Here is an 18,750-nt window from a genome sequence, read left to right on the forward strand (position 1 = left end):
TGTCCAGTGCAGTTGATGGGCCCCTCTGCTGTATTTTTCACCCTGTTTCTCTCTAATTCTGTGCTCATCTCCTATCTTCCCTCAGATATGCACACATATATACAATATATGAGGTCAAGAACATGAGATCATCTAGAAATGATATGACATAATTAAGAGGAGGTCCTTTGTTTCTTGAAGCCTGTTTACTTTGTTATATCTCCTTGAATTTAATGTTTAACATCCACCTATCAGGAAGATCATGTGTCCTTTGTCTCTCTGATCTTGACTTCCCTTGCTCAAAATGATTTTTTTCTAGTTCCATACATTTCCCTGTTATTGTCATTATTTTGTCCTTTATAATGGCTGTGTAATATTCCATTGTATATAGGTACCATAATTTTTGCACCTGGAAATGCAAGTGTCCTTGTATCCTATTCTTGTTGCTCAGGGTAGATTCTAGGAGTGGTATGGCTGTGTCATAGGAAAGGTCTATATTTAGCTCTGAGGAACCTCCAGATTGCTTTCCAGAGTGGTTGTATTAGTATACATTCCCACCAGCAGTCCAATAGGGTTCTGCTTTCTATTTTGAGTTAAGTTTTAAGTGCAGTATCAGAGTCCAATATGACTCTTTTGCATGTAGATATACACTTCTCCCCACATAATTTGATAAAAAGATACTAATCTTCTTCTAGTGAACTCTTGGAAAACTTCAATAATACCCATTTACTATGCATGAGTTTATTTCTTGCCTCTCTGTTCTGTTTCTTATGCCTATAGTGTGTTATTTAAGTTACTATAGCTTTGCAGTAATAAACTTTGAAATTGGTTTTTCTTCCACTTGGTTTTTTCTATTGAAGATTATTTCAACTATTCCAGTTCATATAAATTTAAGTGAAAAAATGCTATTGTATATATCTCTGGGCAATGTGAATAGTTTAGCAATGTTGCCTTCCAATACATAAACAAGATATATTTATTTTGGTATTTTCATCTTAAATTTCTTTCATAAATGCTTGATATTTTTAACAAATAGTAGATAGCTCAGTATATGTTATACCCTTTTTGGTCAAGCTCATTATTAGACATTAGAATCATTTGATAATATTGTACATGTGGTTTTGAAAATTTTTATATTATTGTTAATGTAAAGTTGGTATACAGAGGGATTACAGTTACATAAGTCACATAATAAGTACATTTTTAACAGTGTCACCTCCCTCCATGTTTTTTCCCTCCTGACCATTCTCAAACACTAGTTGTATTGTTCATTTTCAACATAGTGTCTGCTGAGTATAAATGATGCATTATTCACCATTTGGAAATGAAAGGTTTATGTTATTTTGCTTCTGGTTTTTGTTTCTGTACTCGTTTTTTTCTTGTAAGTAAGTTTATATGTTTTGGGGAGGGCTGGGGGAAAACAGAAATGGTGGGTAAAATGGATTTGACAAAAGGCCTATGCATGAGACACAAGAGGTCTACTACTTGAGCCACAATTCCAATCCTTTTTTGCTTCTGTTTATTTAAGTAGAGTCTTGTATTTTTGCTTGGGCATGACTGACATTGAAACATGGTGTTAACCTGTCTCACATTCTGAGTAACTATAATTACAGGGATAAGCCTTCATAACTTGACCCCTATTTTTTTGATAACTCATAGGTTTTATATGGAACACAAGTGATTTATGTTAATTTTTATATCTTGAAACTTATCTTAATTAATTTATTTATTCAAAAAGCTGTTTCCATATGTGGAATCAGGATTTTCTACACGTCATAGATTCTGAAACAGAACTGATTTTGTTCCTTTCTGGGTTGCATGCCTCTTGGTTTACTTTCCTACTTATGCTGAGTAGGATTGCTTTGTTGAATAGAGAGTAGAGAGTAGGCACTGTTGCCTTGTTCTTGATCTCAAACCAAGAGCTATAAAATTTTACCTTTTAGTCTGATGTCACTAGTTGGATCTTCATACTGACTTTTTCTCCTTGGTTCCTTTATAAACCTATTGTTTGAAAGTTGTTTTTCACGAAAAGGTGTTGAATTATTTCAAATGTTTTCTTTCTGTATCTTTTCAGAAAAATCATACAAAAGCGTACATAAGAACCCCAAAAAATTAAAATTGAATAAAATAATTAATAATCATTTATCCAAAGAACATATGTAAATAAAAAATAATATATGAATTGATGTTTCATTTTAACATTTATTAGGGAAATCTAAATAAAAACTATAAAGCAATTATATTACTTCACAATTATTAACAGGGCTGTTTTCAAATGTAAATAAATATTGAAAATAATACTAGTGAAGAATGTGACTGTGATATAAAAAATTATATAGCCAGTATATAAAATAGTATGACAAATTTTCCAAAATGTTACAAATGAAGCTGACATGTAATCCAGCAGTGTTGTTTCTTTGCATATACAAAATAATTAAAATCCTCCTCAAAGAGGTTTCTACAAATGTTTGTTGCACCATTATTCAAAAGATCATAAATAAGAATTACCTAGAGATGCCTAATGAGAAGAGGTAATGGCAATGTAAAACCAAGAGCAAAAGGGAGAGAAAGGTAGGAGAATTAAATACTGGCATTAAAGAAATGTTGCACGTGAAATAACTCAGAAAAATCAAGAGGTCTTCATGCACAAGGACAGAAGCCCTTCACAAAAGAGCAATCTTAATAAGAGAGATTTGAGCACATGTCTGTTGCAGTGGTCATGGCAGCAGTAGCCACACTGAGCCAGGAAAAAGGCACCAGAGATAGAATATGGCTTTTTACTCAGTTCCAGCTCAAAATGGATGACTAGCAGCAGAAATACATATCCTGTTGGCCACAGATGGACTCAGATGACAGATGATATGAAAAATCAAGGGAAACCATGAGTATCCCACAAAAGACATCCTCACTCCTTCTCATAGACCACATTCTGGAATGCAGCCCTACCACCCCACCCACCCGAGAAGAATGCCATCTTTCATACTGGCATAGAACTTACCTGAGCAGCTAGCAAATAACGTCGGCCAGAGAAACAGTGATTGTGGTGCCATTTTTCAACAGGGCAAATTGACCAGTGAGAATCAACTCTGCCCAAGGGAACTTTGTCCTGTCCAAGAAGAGGAAGCTCCTCCTAGGAAGAAATGACCTTACCAGGTAATCGCAGCAAGAGGTGGCCCCTACTCTTTGCACTGAACAAAGGTATTCCATTCATATAGCAGCTAAACCTGCAGCTTAGCCAGCAACAGGAATTAAAAAGCCAAACCTCTGTAAAATCTCAGTGGAAAAGAAAATAAAAATCTGGATAGGCCATAAAAGCCACGAGGGGCTCCAAGGTTGGCCAAAAGCCTCAGGAGCTAGCCTTTCCGGCAAAGCAATTAATTGCAGACAGGACATAACGCCACCCACACTCAAGCTCATAGGAAGACGCTCCAGGCTACAGAAACTAGCCACTTCCTTCCTGTGTTACAAACAAAGCAGATCACAGTTCCACAAAATTAGTCTATGTGTGGAGGGACACAAAGACTCTAAGTTTGTAAGGCCACACTTTTTCTGTCCACTCAAACAAAGTGATTTCAGGAACCAACTAAGCCACAAAGAAAACCAACCACAAGGTAATGAAAACCTCCATTACAAGACTAGGTAGCACACATAGAGGAGGCACAAGATCTCCCTAAAAAATTAAAGAATTTAAAAAAAAATATTTTTTCTATTTTTATGACTTTTATTTTTATAATTTTCCCCCTTTTTTCAGATCTATTTTACATTTTCATTGGTGTTCAGTTCAGTACTAGATAAAGAGACTATAGTGATTACTAGGCTTCCTACTTAATTGACTATATAGTTTGAATACTCAATTATCTATTTTTCAATCATAGTATTTTTCATTTTAACATTATTACTTTCTAAATATATAATTTTTTAAATTTTTTCTTTATATATTTTTCCATTTTTATTTTTTTATTTTCTGTTTTCTTTCTCAGAATTAGCTCTTAATTTTCTTCCTTCTATTCCTTTCCTTCTCTACATTCCTCTGCTCATATTTTCTCCTCCTATTTTTCATGTTGTTTTTTTAATCTTTCTTCTAATTTCATCTCAATCCATTTTCCTTTGTTCTTGGTCCTTTACTCATTCTTTGATTTTTTAGTCCATTGATCCCTAGGTGTTTGATGTTGAGCTAGACTGTATCTGTATTCATTTTGACTCTGTCAAAGTGGCTCATTGTGTTATCTTTTCATCCAGATTGGTTTAAAACTCATGACAGATTTATTCACTGATTAGAACTATATATAATTTCTACTTCTAAATCACAACACCTTTCTCCTAACAAAGAAAAGCAGAGATAAGATAGGAAGGGGAATACATATAGATGATTTTGAACCTCTAAAATCAATGCAATTGCAGGACTCAGGTTGGTTTATGTCTTAAAACTGAGTTCTATTGTGGTATTGGATCTGCTTTCATATCCAAACAGGAGAGTTAGAGTGCAAATACCTATCTGTGATTGTGAATGTCTAACTTCTGTGCAACTACAGGGCTCTGAGTTAGTTCATGTGTTAAAATTGTGTTCTGGTGTGGTATTGGATTTGCTTTCATTTCCAAAGGGGCAGAACAAGCCATAGAAACAAGAAAAATGGAAAATCAAGGAACCTCAACTCCCACTTAAAATAAACAGGTAACAGAGAAGTCAATGAAAAATCTAGCGGATAGTTCTCAATGTGTTCTACAAGCAATTCTGGTAAACATGTTGAATGAAAAGACTGAAAGCCTGAATATGGCTATGTATAAATGTGATGAGACTACCCAATGATTAATTGAGGAATTGATGGAATCCACAAACAGAAAGCTGAGTGAATTCCAACAGATGGCAAGGGAGACCAGTTATGTTGAAGCCACTCAGCTAAAAGATTTGAGAGAGAACACTGTAAACAAATCAAGGAGATAAAGAAGTGTCCATACAAGATCTAAGACAAAGCTTCAACAAGGAAATGGAGCCATCAAAACCAGCTGAGTACAAGGAAGTAAAGTAAAATGAAGTAAGCAGAAAACAAAGATGCAGCAAGTAGAATCTCTGGAATTGAAGATAGTCTATGCTTTATAGAGAAAGAACAAGCAAATATACAAAACAAATCCAAGAAACAAGATACATTCCTACAAGAGATGCAGGACACACTCAGAAGGCCTAATGTTGAGCATATAGCTATTAAGAAAGGTCTAGAGAGGAAGCCAACACTATAGGAAACATATTTAACAGTATCCTAACAGAGATCTTCCTGAACATCTAAAAAGATAGACTATTCATATACGTGAAGCCTTCAGAATAGGCCTGAGGTCCAATGAAAAGAATAGAGGACCCAGAAATGGACAGACATATAGCCAAATAAATAAGCCAAAAACATAGGATAGAAGATAAACAGCCTCTTCAACAAATGGTGCTGGTACAGTTGAGTAAACATTATAGAAAACTGAAGTTAGATCCTTATATATCACCCTGCACCAGAATAAACTCCAAATACACCAAAGACCTCTAGATAAGAGTAGATACCTTGGAAATATGACAAGAATAGTTAGGAGATATGCTAGATCTCCTTGGCACAGGTTGAAATTTCCTAAAGACAATTCAAAGAAAGGCTGGATAAATGGGATTGCATTAAACTCAAGTGCTTCTGCATGGCAAAGGAAATGCCTTGTAAAAATGGAAAGTCCACAGATTGGGAGAAGATTTTCACCAGCTATACAACAGAAAAGGTCCTCATATCAAAATATACCAAGAGCTCAAAAAATTAAATCCCCTAATAAAAAAATCCTCAAAGAAATAAGCACCCCATTAACAGACAGGCTAAAAAATTATAAAGAGATTTCTCTGTAGAGAAAAGAATAACTAATAGACACATGAAGAAATGTTCAACACCTTCAGCTATGATAGTGATGCAAATCAAAACCACATTGAGGGGCGGGGAAGGTGAGTCAGTGGTAGAGTGCTTGCCTTGCATGCATGAGAACCTGGGTTTGATTCCTCAGCACCACATAAGCAGAAAAAGCAGGAAGTGACACTTTGGCTCAAGTGGTAGAGTGCCAGACTTCAGCTGAAGAGCTGAGGGACAAAGCCCCGGCCCAGAGTTCAGGACTCATGACCGACAAAAACAAACAAACAAACATTGAGATTCTTCCTCAGCCTAGTTGGAATGGCCATTATCTTCTTTGTCTTTTGTACCCAGCTATTGAGCTATTCTGCTCATCTGCTAAGATTATCCTAGACATATACTAATTATTCTTTGTTGCTTTGTATGTCCCTCCCCCACAGTATAACCCTGCTTTCACTGTATTTGATGTCGATATAATTTGTGGAGGGGAAGGGGAAAAACAAGTCATTTAAATAAGGATACAGGTGGACCTGTTGCAACAATGAGAAGTACAAGTTTTCATGTCAAAAACGAACTTTATAACTTTGGTGGGGGGGGGGATTAGGTGGGGGGAGGGAGGATGGGAAGGGATGGGAAGGGTAAACAAAGGAGGAGGCTATAATGCTTGATAAGAAATGTATTCACTATCTTGCCCATGTAATTGTAGCCCCTCTGTACAGTATTTTCACAATAAAAAAAAAGAGAAAACAAAACAAATAAGGGAAATCATGGCACCTATGTTTCTCTGGGTTTGGCTTAGTTCACTTAATATGGTATAACCAAAGAAGATGAATGTAAGTGAAATCAACTCCAAAACAAGAGGTTTTTCTTTGTTGTTGCTGTTTTCAATGTACTACGTGATTTCTTTTTTTCTTTTGTGCTTTTCCCCTTCTGTGGTTCATTCCCAGTTGCCACTGTATTCGATTTTGGTAACGTGGTGTTGTACATATATTTATCTGAACTAGGGAAGGGAAGGGGAACAACAAAATGGTGAGACAACATACAAAGGGGGAACCAATGCAACAGATACTAACAAGACAATATGTTGGAAGTGATCTGTACAACTTGGGGCCGTTGTTGGGGAGAGAAAGGAGAAAAATTAGGGAGGTGAAATATGTTAGACAATAAATGTACTCACTACCTTACTTATGTAACTCTAACCCCTCTGTACATCCCTTTGACAATAAAATTAAAATTAAAAAGAAGAAAAAAAGGGCCATTATCAAGAAAACAAATAATAGCAGATGCTACCAGGGAAGTCGACAGAAGGGAATACTGCTACACTGCTGGTGGGTATGACAACTGGTTCAACCACTCTGGAAAGCAGTATGGAGGTTCCTCAAAAAGCTAAACATAAAAATGACCAAACATTGAGCTCCCCTATGATCCAGCAATCCCACTTCTGGGCATTTACCCAAATGAACACAAAAAAAGGCCACACTGAAGCTACCATTACTACTGTGTTCATTGCAGCATTACTTCCCATAGATAAAATATAGAACAAACCTCTTACTAGATGGACAGATAAAGAAAATTTGGTATATAGACACAATGTAGTTCCATGCCTCCATCAGAAAGAATGGCATTGCTACATTGTAAGGAAATGGAAAGACCTGGAAAAAATATATTAAGTGAAGCAAGCCAGGCTCAAAGAAATATATCTTTCATGTTTTCCCTCATTTGAACTAACTAGAATATGTCTATGATATTCTTTCACATAAGAGGGTTTCTTGTGTTATGTGGCTCTGTCATTTGAATACTACAACATGCTGTATGGACATATTTGTGAGAAGACTCTGCTTTTCCGACAACAATATAAAGGTCTCAGTGGGAATGGAGAAATGAATAGGACAAACAATGCAAGGGTATCATATATGGCATAAAGAACAGAAGTCCAAATACAAAATAGATTGGCATATTACCAGTCAGCAGAGACAACTACGCAAACAGTACGCATTCTCCTGTTCCACCTTGTAAGAAAATGCTCCTCAATGGACTTCTTGCCTGGTCATTATAACTACTGCAAGGAAGAACTTGGCAAACTGTGGGATTCCATGAAAGGGTTTATGTAAATTGGTCTTTGTGCTGCTTTGTGTCGAGAATATAGATAAAATGAAATGTAGCAGTGGTTTGAGGTATTCCAGCACTATTTGAAGCTGATGATGTCCTTGAATCAGAAACCATGTTTTGGGGATGCTGGACAAGATTATGTCCTAGGTGTTCATGGAAAAACCAGGCCAATGAAAAGTTCATGTGCAGTTAAACTACTAGTTTTTCCTGTCTTTTGCAATCAATGGGGATATAACCACTAACATAGTTTAGAAGTAGACAGCAATGTTTTAATAATAGAAATGGGAAAGTAATTGAAAGCCACATAGGTTACAGGCATAATTCAAATCTTTCATTGAATGCATCACAATTATTATATTAATGAACTAATTAAAACTATTTTGCGTTTATATGAAGAGAGACTTGGTATTCTTGTAAGTTTCTGAATTTATGTTAAGTATCAGATAATCAAGAAGGATTTTATGCGTTGTCACATGTACAATAAAAATGGATATACAAAATTTATTCATTTGAGAGTTATTTCATTTAATAACTCTACTTTTAAATTACCAAAAGTCAAAGTACTATAAATCATATCAGATTTTCAAAGAAGTCATAGTTTCTTTATATTTTGTATTGTGTGATTGAAAAGTTATATTAAATTAAGACATTTGTGGTGATAAAAGTAATAAAATGGGGCTGGGAAGGTGGCTCAGTGGTAGAGTGCTTGCTTTGCTCAGCACCACAAAAGCAGAAAAGTCCCGAAGTGGCACTGTGGCTCAAGTGATAGAGCTCTAGGCTTGAGCTGAAGAGCTGAGGGACAGCACCCCGGCCCAGAGTTCAGGCCCCACAAATGACAAAAATAATGATAATAATAAAATATGTTTCACTGTATATATCATTGCTTATATGGCATAGACTTTTATGATAATCAGCCCGTATAAATGAAGAAATTGTAGTTTAATGTACATTTAAATCAATTTATTAGATACATAGATTATAGATAATAAATATATTTATTAGATGCATAGGGATTAAAATGGATATTGAAAAACTGGAATTAGAATCTAGTATGGCATAATTTGATTTTAAAATCGAATTTAGAGCAGATTACAATATATTAAAGAATAACAAATTGCTATATATAAGTAAGATGCAGACAATAATGTCCAGAAGTTTAAGACCTAATGTTTCTCAAGTAAAAATACATAGAACAAAGTAAAACAGATTTTGGTATAATTGTTGAACATTTTCTAAGCTCTAGTTATCACATACACATACTGTAGCAATTCCCTTTGCTTTTTTATTCTTTCTTTTTTATTGTGAAAATACTGTACAGAGGGGTTACAATTACATGGGCACATAATGAATGCATTTCTTATCAAACACTGTTGCCTCTTCCTTTGTTTCCCCTTCCCATCCCTTCCCATCTCCCCTTCCTCACCCCCTCTTCCTCCCTGTGCCAAAGTTGTAAAGTTTATTTTCAACATAACATTTTGTACATCTCATTGTTGCACTGGTTCCACCTGTATCCCTATTTTAAAAATTTGTTTTTGCCCTTCCCCTCCATAAATTATACCTACATCAAATACAGTGAAAACCGGGGTTATACCATGAGGGAGGGGAAAGTCACCCAGCCCAGGCAGAGAAGCTCTGCCCCCATAGGAGTGGCTTTCTTCACTGTGTAAACAGAGCCAGAGGTACCCCTCCCTACAGCAGCATAGATAATCAATTGAAATTCAGTAAACAGTAACCTTGAGAATGGCTCCAGGGAATTCTCTTTTCTTTACTCCTGACTGCCCATTCTGCCAAACAGTTCCATCCTCTTTTCCTTTTTTGTTGGTACTAGGGCTGGAACGACAGGTCCTAAACTCTCACTCAGATTTTTTCCTTCAGCACAGGCACTCTATGACTTGTGTCATGCCCACAGTTCTGCTGTTTTGTTAATAATTTGAGATAAGAGTATGAAATTATATTTAAACCATGATTGTCACAGCTTAGCCTCTTGAATAGCTAGGAGTATAGGCATGAACCACATATACCCTGCCCGCTTCACATTGTTTACCTACATTTTTATTTCCCTCTAATTTTATTATTATTTTTTTATTATCTTTACATAGTTGTCCAAAGCAAGATTTTTTAACAATATGTCTTTGTACCTTTAATAGTCTCACTCTTCCACTTCCCTGAAGTGCTATACACCAAGAACTAGATACAAAACATTGATTAATCAGGGATATGACAGAAAGATTAATTCATCCCTCAGAGTGAATATAAATGGTCTACTTTCCAATAAAGTTTGCTAACCAAAAGATGAGATAGCATGAGCCTTGTTTTAAATTGATAAAATGTGAAACCAGTGTTGCCTGTGAATGGGACTCTCCCTTGATGGAGTATGTATACTAATTGCAACTGAATGGTACCTTAGGTTGGTGAGGACATCTGTGTTCTCTGAAACATTTGTGAGATTAAGAAAATAATGTACTATGTGATTTTTTTGTTTGTTTGTATGTTCTTCTCCCATGGTACAACCCCTGTTGTCACTGTATTTGATTCTGGTGTCCTGCACCTTGTATATACATTTTTTTGTAATTTGGGGAGGGGAAGGGAAATAACAAAATCCTGAAACAAGAATACAGAATGAGGCATTGTAACAATGAGATGTACAAGACCGTATGTTGAAAACAAAACTTACTGGTTTGCTGGGGGTGGAGAGGGGAAGCAGGAGTTGGGGAGGTGGGGAGGAAAGGGATGGTAGGGGAAAATAAAGGAGGGCGTAACAATGCTCCATAAGAAATGGACTCATTACCTTGTTCATGTAACTGTAACCCCTCTGTACAGTATCTTTTTTTAGTTGTATTGTTTATCTTCTTTATTGTGAAAATATTGTACAGAGAGGTTACAATTACATGGGCAAGATAATGAGTATATTTCTTATCAAGCATTGTAACTTCCTCCTTTGTTTCCCCTTCCCATCCTTTCCCATCCTCCTCTTGCCCCCCCATCCAAACCTCCCCCACTACCACCAAAGTTGTAAAGTTCATTTTTGACATAACGACTTGTACATCTCATTATTGCAATGAGTCCACTAGTATCCCTATTTAAACGATATTTTTTCCCTTCCCCTCCACAAATTATACAGACATCAAATACAGTGAAAGCAGGGGTTATACCGTGGGGGAGGTACATCAAAGCAACAAAAAATGTCTTATAAATATGTTAGAAACAATCACATGAAAGAAAAAAAAACATTTGAATACATTTCTTAGGGTTCATTCCCTTAACATCAATACTGTACAGTAGCTTTACAATAATATATATATATATATATATATATATATATATATATATAAAGAAAGAAAGAAGAGAAAGGAAAAGTAATGAAAAAGTTAGTATAGTTGAATTCTTACTATGTATTCTACAAAAGCCTTATAATGTTTTACCTCAAGTATTATTCAGATCATCAATTCTATTATTACCTTGATTTTTCATTTAAGAGAACTAAAGCACAGACACACAGAGTTTTAGTAACACTCTGGATGGAACTTAAATTGCAATCCAAACAGAATTTACAAGCCATCCTTTAATCCACTGTTATACAGGCTTCTGCAATTCAGTGGTATGTTTTTTTTTTTGCATGTGATGCAAAAACTGAATAATACTAGAAAAATGCAAAGGTTTGGACATGAGCTGAACTTTAATTGTATATCTAGTAGCAAAGGGCAGCAAATATCTTTGCAATATAGAAAAGCAAGGGTCATTTGGCATACATTGTTTAAAAAGTAGCAGACAATTGTAAAACATTTCATTTATACATCGAAGTTTTAAACTCGATGTAAAATCAGTCAGACCATGAAAATGGGTAGCCATTTAATATTATTAGTTCAGTAACTGTGGTTAAACAACTAAATGTGTCTGGTGTCCCAGACTTCCACCAGTGATAATGATATGTTACAAGATATTAAGCCAAAACTTTAGAAACACATATACAAAATTATAATTTGGAGTTGTGTCTTGGGTCACTCAGGTGTTATTGATGAAACCCCAAAACATGGTAGAAAAATTATAGAAAATAATTATAGAAAGAATTATAGAAAGAATTAAAAACATGTAGAGACACGAATCACCAAAATCAAGGGACTCATCAAAGAAAAAGTACTCTTGATCCACTTCTTTCATGAACATCCATGCAAAACTTCTCAACAAAATTTTGGCCAATGGTTGGGTGGGGGAGATGGGATGGTAAGGGGAAACAAAGGAGGGGGCAACAATGCTTGATAAGAATTATACTCATTACCTTGCTCATGTAATTGTAACCCCACTATATGGTATTTTCACAATAAAAAAAACATTAAAAAAATTTGGCCAATCGACTTCAACAATTCATCCCAAAAATCATACACCACAATCAAACAGGATTCACTTCAGGGATGCAAACCTGGTTCAATATATGCAAATCAATTAATATAATTTATCACATCAACAAGAGCAAGGATAAAAACCACATGGTTATCTCAATAGACCCAAAAACACAACAAATCAAAGAAAGTTTGGACAAATGGGATTGGGTGAAACAGCATAGCTTCTACATGGCAAAGGATGTAGCTAGTAAGAACAATAGAAAGCCCTCAGGTTGGGAGAAGATCTTCACTAGCCATACAATAGACAATGGCCTCAGATCTAAAATAGACTTAGAACTAAAAAAATAAATCCCCCAAAAACAAATCTTAAAGAAACAACTGCCCAATAAATAAGTGGGCTAAAACTTAAAGAGAGACTTCTCTGAAGATGAAATAAGAATAGCCAATAGACACATGAAGAAACGCTCAACTTCTCTGGCCATAAAAGAAATGCAAATCAAAAAAGCATTGAGATTCCACTTCACCCCAGTTAGAATGTCTATAATCAAGAAAACTAACAATAATAGATGTTGGCAGAGATGTGGCAGAAAAGGAATGCTACTACACTGTTGGTGGGAATGTGAACTTGTTCAATCACCCTGGAAAGCAGCATGGGGAGTTCTCAAAAACCTACACATAGAGCTCCCCTATGACCCAGTAATCCCATTTCGGGACATTTACCCAAATGACCATAAATATGAAAGTTACCAGCACAACTATGTTTATTGCAGCATTATTTACCATAAAACTAAGATAGAATCAATCCAGATGCCCCTCAGTAAATGAATAGATCAAGAAAATGTGATATATATATATATATATATATATATGTATGTATGTATATGTGTGTGTGTATACAATGAAATTCTATGCCAACATCAGAAAGAATAATATAGCCCCATTTGTTAGGAAATGGAAAGGCTTGGAAATGAAGTAAGCCAGGTGCAAAGAAACATAGGTCCCATGGTTCCCCTTATTTGCAATAACTAGTATATGTCTAGTACAATAAGAAAAGGTCAAAGGCCATGTACATATGACCATATAAGATGATGTTAAGCAAAATGAACCCCAAGATAGGAACATAAGTGTTTTTTCTTTCTTGCTGTTTTTGTAAATATATTTATAAATATACTATGTGATTTGTTTTGTTTCTTTGATATATTCCTCCCCCATAGTATAACCCTGTTTTCACTGTATTTGATTCCAGTGCCCTGCATCTTGTATATACAGTTTTCTAACTTGGGGAGGGGAAGGAAAAATAGGGATGCAGGCTGACCCAGTGTAACAATAAGGTGTAGATGATACTATGTTGAAAATGAAAATTACAACTTCAGGCGTGGGGGTGAGGGGTGAATGGGAGATCAGAGTTGGGGAGTTGGGGAGTTGGGGAGGAAAGGGATCATAGGGGAAAAATAAAGGAGGGGGTAACAATACTCATTACCTTACTCATGTAGCTATAACCTCTCTGTACAGTATCTTTACAATGAAAATATATATTAAATTAAGAAAAAGAATCACCAAAATCAATAAGGTAAAGTATTTCCTCACCTCAATCCCACTGATACCCTTTAAGTACAAAATTTTTGGTCTCCTAGGATTGCTAAAATTTGATGTGTTTGTGTCTTACTAGGAATTGATGCATGCTACACAAATGCTCTACTCCATTGAGCATTACTACCATGCATTTTGTTTATATTTTGAGACATTTTTATTACCTTTGTCCAGGTAGTTTTAAAATTTATGATCCTACTATTTCCATCTCTTAAACAGCTGAGATTTCAATTGTTCCCTATCATGACAGCTGTTAACATTTGCTCACACATGAACTCCTTAGAGTTTGTACTAATTTTATTTCACTTGTGAAGCTATGTCCTGCTGAATTTGGTTCAGATTCTGATACCATAAACTGAACCTGATACAGATCATGATCCTTCATTCAGAAAAATTCAACCACTTCTTTCTTTCTTTGTTCTTGATTTGAAACTAACTTTAAATTCAAACTTTTTCACATGCATCCAGTTGCTGCTTAACATAACAGGATTGCGCAGAGTTTGATACTTGTTACAAAAATTCTAACAGATATTTATTTATAAATACAATTCCCAGAGATGATTAACCAAAAGTTGTGGGAAACAATAAAAACTAAATTTTTGTTCTAGCCATTTGTTTAAAAATGACCCAACCTTTACTCAATAGATCAGTCTTTGGAAATGTCATAGACACTCCTGACCCAGTGAATATAGAACCTCAAGATTCTAATTTTACTGTGAAAACCATGTTATTCTCTGTCTCTCATGCCTCTCTCTATGTGTAGATATATACATATATATGTGTATATATAGTCAGAATTTACAACCCATTCTTTACTCTTCTGTCTATATATATACATATGCATATATATGTATGAACATATATATATATGAATATATATTTATATACACACATACATATGTAGTATAAAAATATATAGTATAAGTATACATCTATCTATCTATCTATCTATATAGACATAGAGAGACAAAGAGAAAATTGTATTTATTTATTGAGAATATGGAAGCTTGACCTTAGGCTCTCACAATAGCTTTGCTTGCTTGTTGACATAGCATTCTACAACTTGAACCATGCCTTCAGCTCTGCGTTTCTCTTTTTTGGTAATTACAACAGAAATGGGATTTTTGACTGTTTGCAAATTGTGATCTTTTGGGCCTCAGCATCCTAACTAATTAAGCATACAGGAATGATCCTCCCATGTCCAGATACATCCATATCTCCTAAAAATGTGTTCCATAAATATCAGGACACTACAATGAAACACATACAGATAATAAGTTCATACATTTTTCTATTAATATTAATATATAACCATTTTATAAATGTAAATATTCAAGTTGATCCAGTCAGTTGTTTCATAGCTTTATGTCTAAACATGATATATATAGTGTTATATATTTTAAGTTGATGAATAGAAACATTCTAAACTATGATGGGACATATTTTCATGTAAACCTTTACAAACACTTTTTTAACCACCCAGCATATTATAGGCTTATAAGCTAAATCTAGCCTCTCCATATAAGAGAAAACATTCATCCTTTGTCTCACTAGGCGTGACTTACTTCACTTAACATAATTTTTTCCAGATCTTACAATTTCTTTTTCAGTTGTACAGTATCAATTAGAAGAATTAGAAGGGAAAACATTAAGAATGTTGAGCACAGTAGAAACTTTCTGAATAAAAAATCCAGAAGCACAGCAAATCAAATAAAAACTGATGAATGGGACTGCATCAAACTAAAAAGTCTCTGCACAGCAAAGGGTATAACCAATAAGCTAAGAGACTACCCACATGGGAGAAAAGTTTTGCCAACTACTCATCAGAGAATGGCCTAATATGCAGAAAAAAACAACCACCTAAAATTAAATAATTAATTACAAATAATAAATCCTACAAAATTCAACAACTCAATTACTTAATGGGCTAATGAACTAACAAGCATCTTCTCAGAACAAGAAGTAAAAATATTCAATAGATATAAACATTTTAATTCCATATTAGCATATATGAATTTTGACATACACATTCTTACTATCACATTTCTAATAGACAGAATTATAATACTTTATCCTTACAACACTATGAAGTTCACAGTGTTATAAATAACTACTTGATTAACATGATTAGGAATAATACCTAAATATAGATATATTAGCGTACAAGTATTTGCATGATAGAGCTAAATATGTACTTTTTATCATTTTTTAACCAATATATGTACTCTTTAAGAGTTACTAGGGAAGTTGAAAAAGTACATTACTACAGAATCTGCTTATCATATCAATATATATAATTTGGATAATTATAAATGATCTACATACGTCCCAGGCAGCAAGACATATAATTCTTGGATACTCCATATCTAATATTCAGTAAGTTTACAAAAACCAGACTTCACAAAAGCTGCAGTACATCATATGAATTATACACATTATAAAGTCTCTCTTTTTATGTACTCACATTGATGTCTTCCAAATCTAAATTATTTAGGATAATATTGTTTCTCTTCCAGATGATGGGAGGTCTCAATGCTCCCTGAATAGCACAGCTAAGAACAGCACTCTGTCCCACAGTAGTGGCAGTAATGCTTAATCTTTGATCTTCAGGCAGAATCAACTGGATCACCTCTGCAATGATAAAGCAGTGGCAAATTTATGAGCAGGTGGTTTTGTAATGTTAATTAGTAAAAGGTCTTGAATACTGGTAATTTGGGATTTTAATTTGAACATAGAGAGAAAAGATTGTAATGAAGAGTTGTTTTGAATAAAATGTTGCAATGACAACTCAGTTTTATTTATAGACGAGCATTCTCTGGAGATAAAAAAAACTATTAAAAATGATATGGTATCAAAGGTCCGGCAGACTGCCCCCAAATGAGAGACAATTTCTTTTTCTTTGTTGTTCTTTTATTTTAATTGTGAAAATACTGTACAGAGTGGTTACAATTACATGGGCAAGATAATGAGGATCTTGTTAAACAAATTTCCTAAATCATTAACTTCTGTTTCTAGGTGCTCCTCTACACCCATTATCCTTAGATTAGGCCTTCTGAAGGTGTCTTAAAAGTGTTGAATAGATCTATCATATTTCTTGGATTTGTTTTGGATGGTTGCATGTTCTTCCTCTATATTATCTAGGCTATCTTCAATCCCAGAAATTTGATCTTCTGCATGGTCTAACCGGCTCTCAAGACTTTCTACTTTGTTTTTGATTTCTTTTCCTTCTAGTTGATCGGCTTTGTTGGCTTCAAATTCTTTGTTGGAGCTTTGTTTTAGATCTTGTATGAACTTCTTTACTCCCTTAATTTGGTGTTCAGTGTTTATTCTCAAATCACTTAGTTGATTGGTTATGGTTTCCTTGGACTCCCAATCCTCCTGTTGGGTTCCATTCAGCATTCCTTTTGTGTTCTCCCTGACTTCCTTCAGCTCTTTGTTAATGGAGTCCATGAATGCCTTTAGTGATCTTTCTGTGTTCTCATCCTGCTCTCTCAATTCCTGTATTACTCTTTGATTAGCTTCTTCATGTCTACGCATTTCCTTTAGTTTTCTTTCAGTGTTCTCAGCCTGCTCATGCCATTCCTGACTTTCTCTTTGACTGATCTCAGCCTGCTTACACCATTACTTTATTTCTCTTTGAGTGTTCTCAAGCTGCTCACACAATTCCTCTATCAATCTGTGAGCAGCTTCCTCACAATCATGATATTCCTGTATTAACCTTTGGTTTGCGTCCTCTCTCTCCCTATCATGCTCATACAGAGTCCTTTGCAGGTTTTCAATCTTTTCATTTACCATGTTTACCACTAGTGTTTATAGAGCTTTTGGGAACTCTCCTCTGGATTATTCATTATCTTTTCTGTCCCCTGATTATCATGAGTGGGAGTTGAACTACATGGACTTGAAATTTTTCTTGTGTTTTTCCGGGTTGCTCTGCCCATTTGGGATGAAAGTAACACCAGTTTTGTGCTAGAACACTATCTTAAGGCAAGCATTAACCAAAGTTTGTAGTTGCATAGTCAAAAGTCTGCAGATACAATATAGTTCAACATCAAACAACTATGTATTAATGGGCTATGAACTGCAAAGAAGAATTTGGCAAACAGAAATTATTAGGTTTAGGGAGAGATGTGAGTAAAAATAGGCATAGTGGGATGTGGAAAGGCATTGGGAGAGTTAACTAAATCCTAATCTCAAAGAGGGAAATACGTTGGATAGAATGATAGTAGAGAGAGAGAGAAAAAGAAGAAAGAGAAATAAAAAAGAGAAGAAAAAATAGTAAAACAAAATTAAAAATTAAAAAATGAAATACTTAAAAACTATGCAAATTTGAAAACATAATTTTCAGATAAGAACATGGATAGAATAAGAAAAGGAGAGGGATTGAAAGGAGATGTGAAAAACTTAAAAATAAAAATGTTTAAAATATTATATAGGTATAAAGAGGTAGTACTGCTATTAAGAAATTTAAGTCTAAGAGGTTTTAAATTGAGTAATAAATGTCTGGATTAAGTGTGTACACCATGGGAGCTAAGGTCTAATAATCAACTACGGGTATATATGAGGATGAGCAGAACAACAATTAAGTCACGCAATGAAGAATTAAAGAGAAAAAAAGTGAAAAGAATGAGAAGGAAAGAGAAAAAGAATCAAATGGTCAGTAGAGCAAAAGAAAAAAAATTGAAAGAAAAAAAGAAAAAAAAAGGATACACACATATACCCCTAAAATAAAAATTATAATAGGAATAAAAAAGTTAATAGAAAACAAAAAATATTATCGTTAAAAAATTAAAAATTATAAAAAGTTTTGGAAAAAAAATTTAAAAAAGGTACAAAAAAAGAGTTCTTTGATTTTTTTTAGGGGGATGGGAAGG

General features: G+C 34.5%; 1 protein-coding gene across 3 annotated transcripts in view; it reads right to left on the bottom strand.

Annotated features, from left to right (window-relative positions):
* Positions 1 to 18,750, bottom strand: part of Fstl5 (follistatin-like 5) — a 790,918-nt gene that overhangs the window by 271,914 nt on the left and 500,254 nt on the right. For all 3 annotated transcript variants that reach the window (XM_013031832.1, XM_013031833.1, XM_013031834.1), the window contains exon 6: positions 16,344 to 16,510. In XM_013031832.1, coding sequence (XP_012887286.1) covers positions 16,344 to 16,510 — 167 coding nt within the window. The remainder of the gene's footprint in view (positions 1 to 16,343; positions 16,511 to 18,750) is intronic.

Source organism: Dipodomys ordii, unplaced genomic scaffold (assembly GCF_000151885.1).
Source record: "Dipodomys ordii isolate 6190 unplaced genomic scaffold, Dord_2.0 Scaffold145, whole genome shotgun sequence".
NCBI lineage: Eukaryota > Metazoa > Chordata > Mammalia > Rodentia > Heteromyidae > Dipodomys > Dipodomys ordii.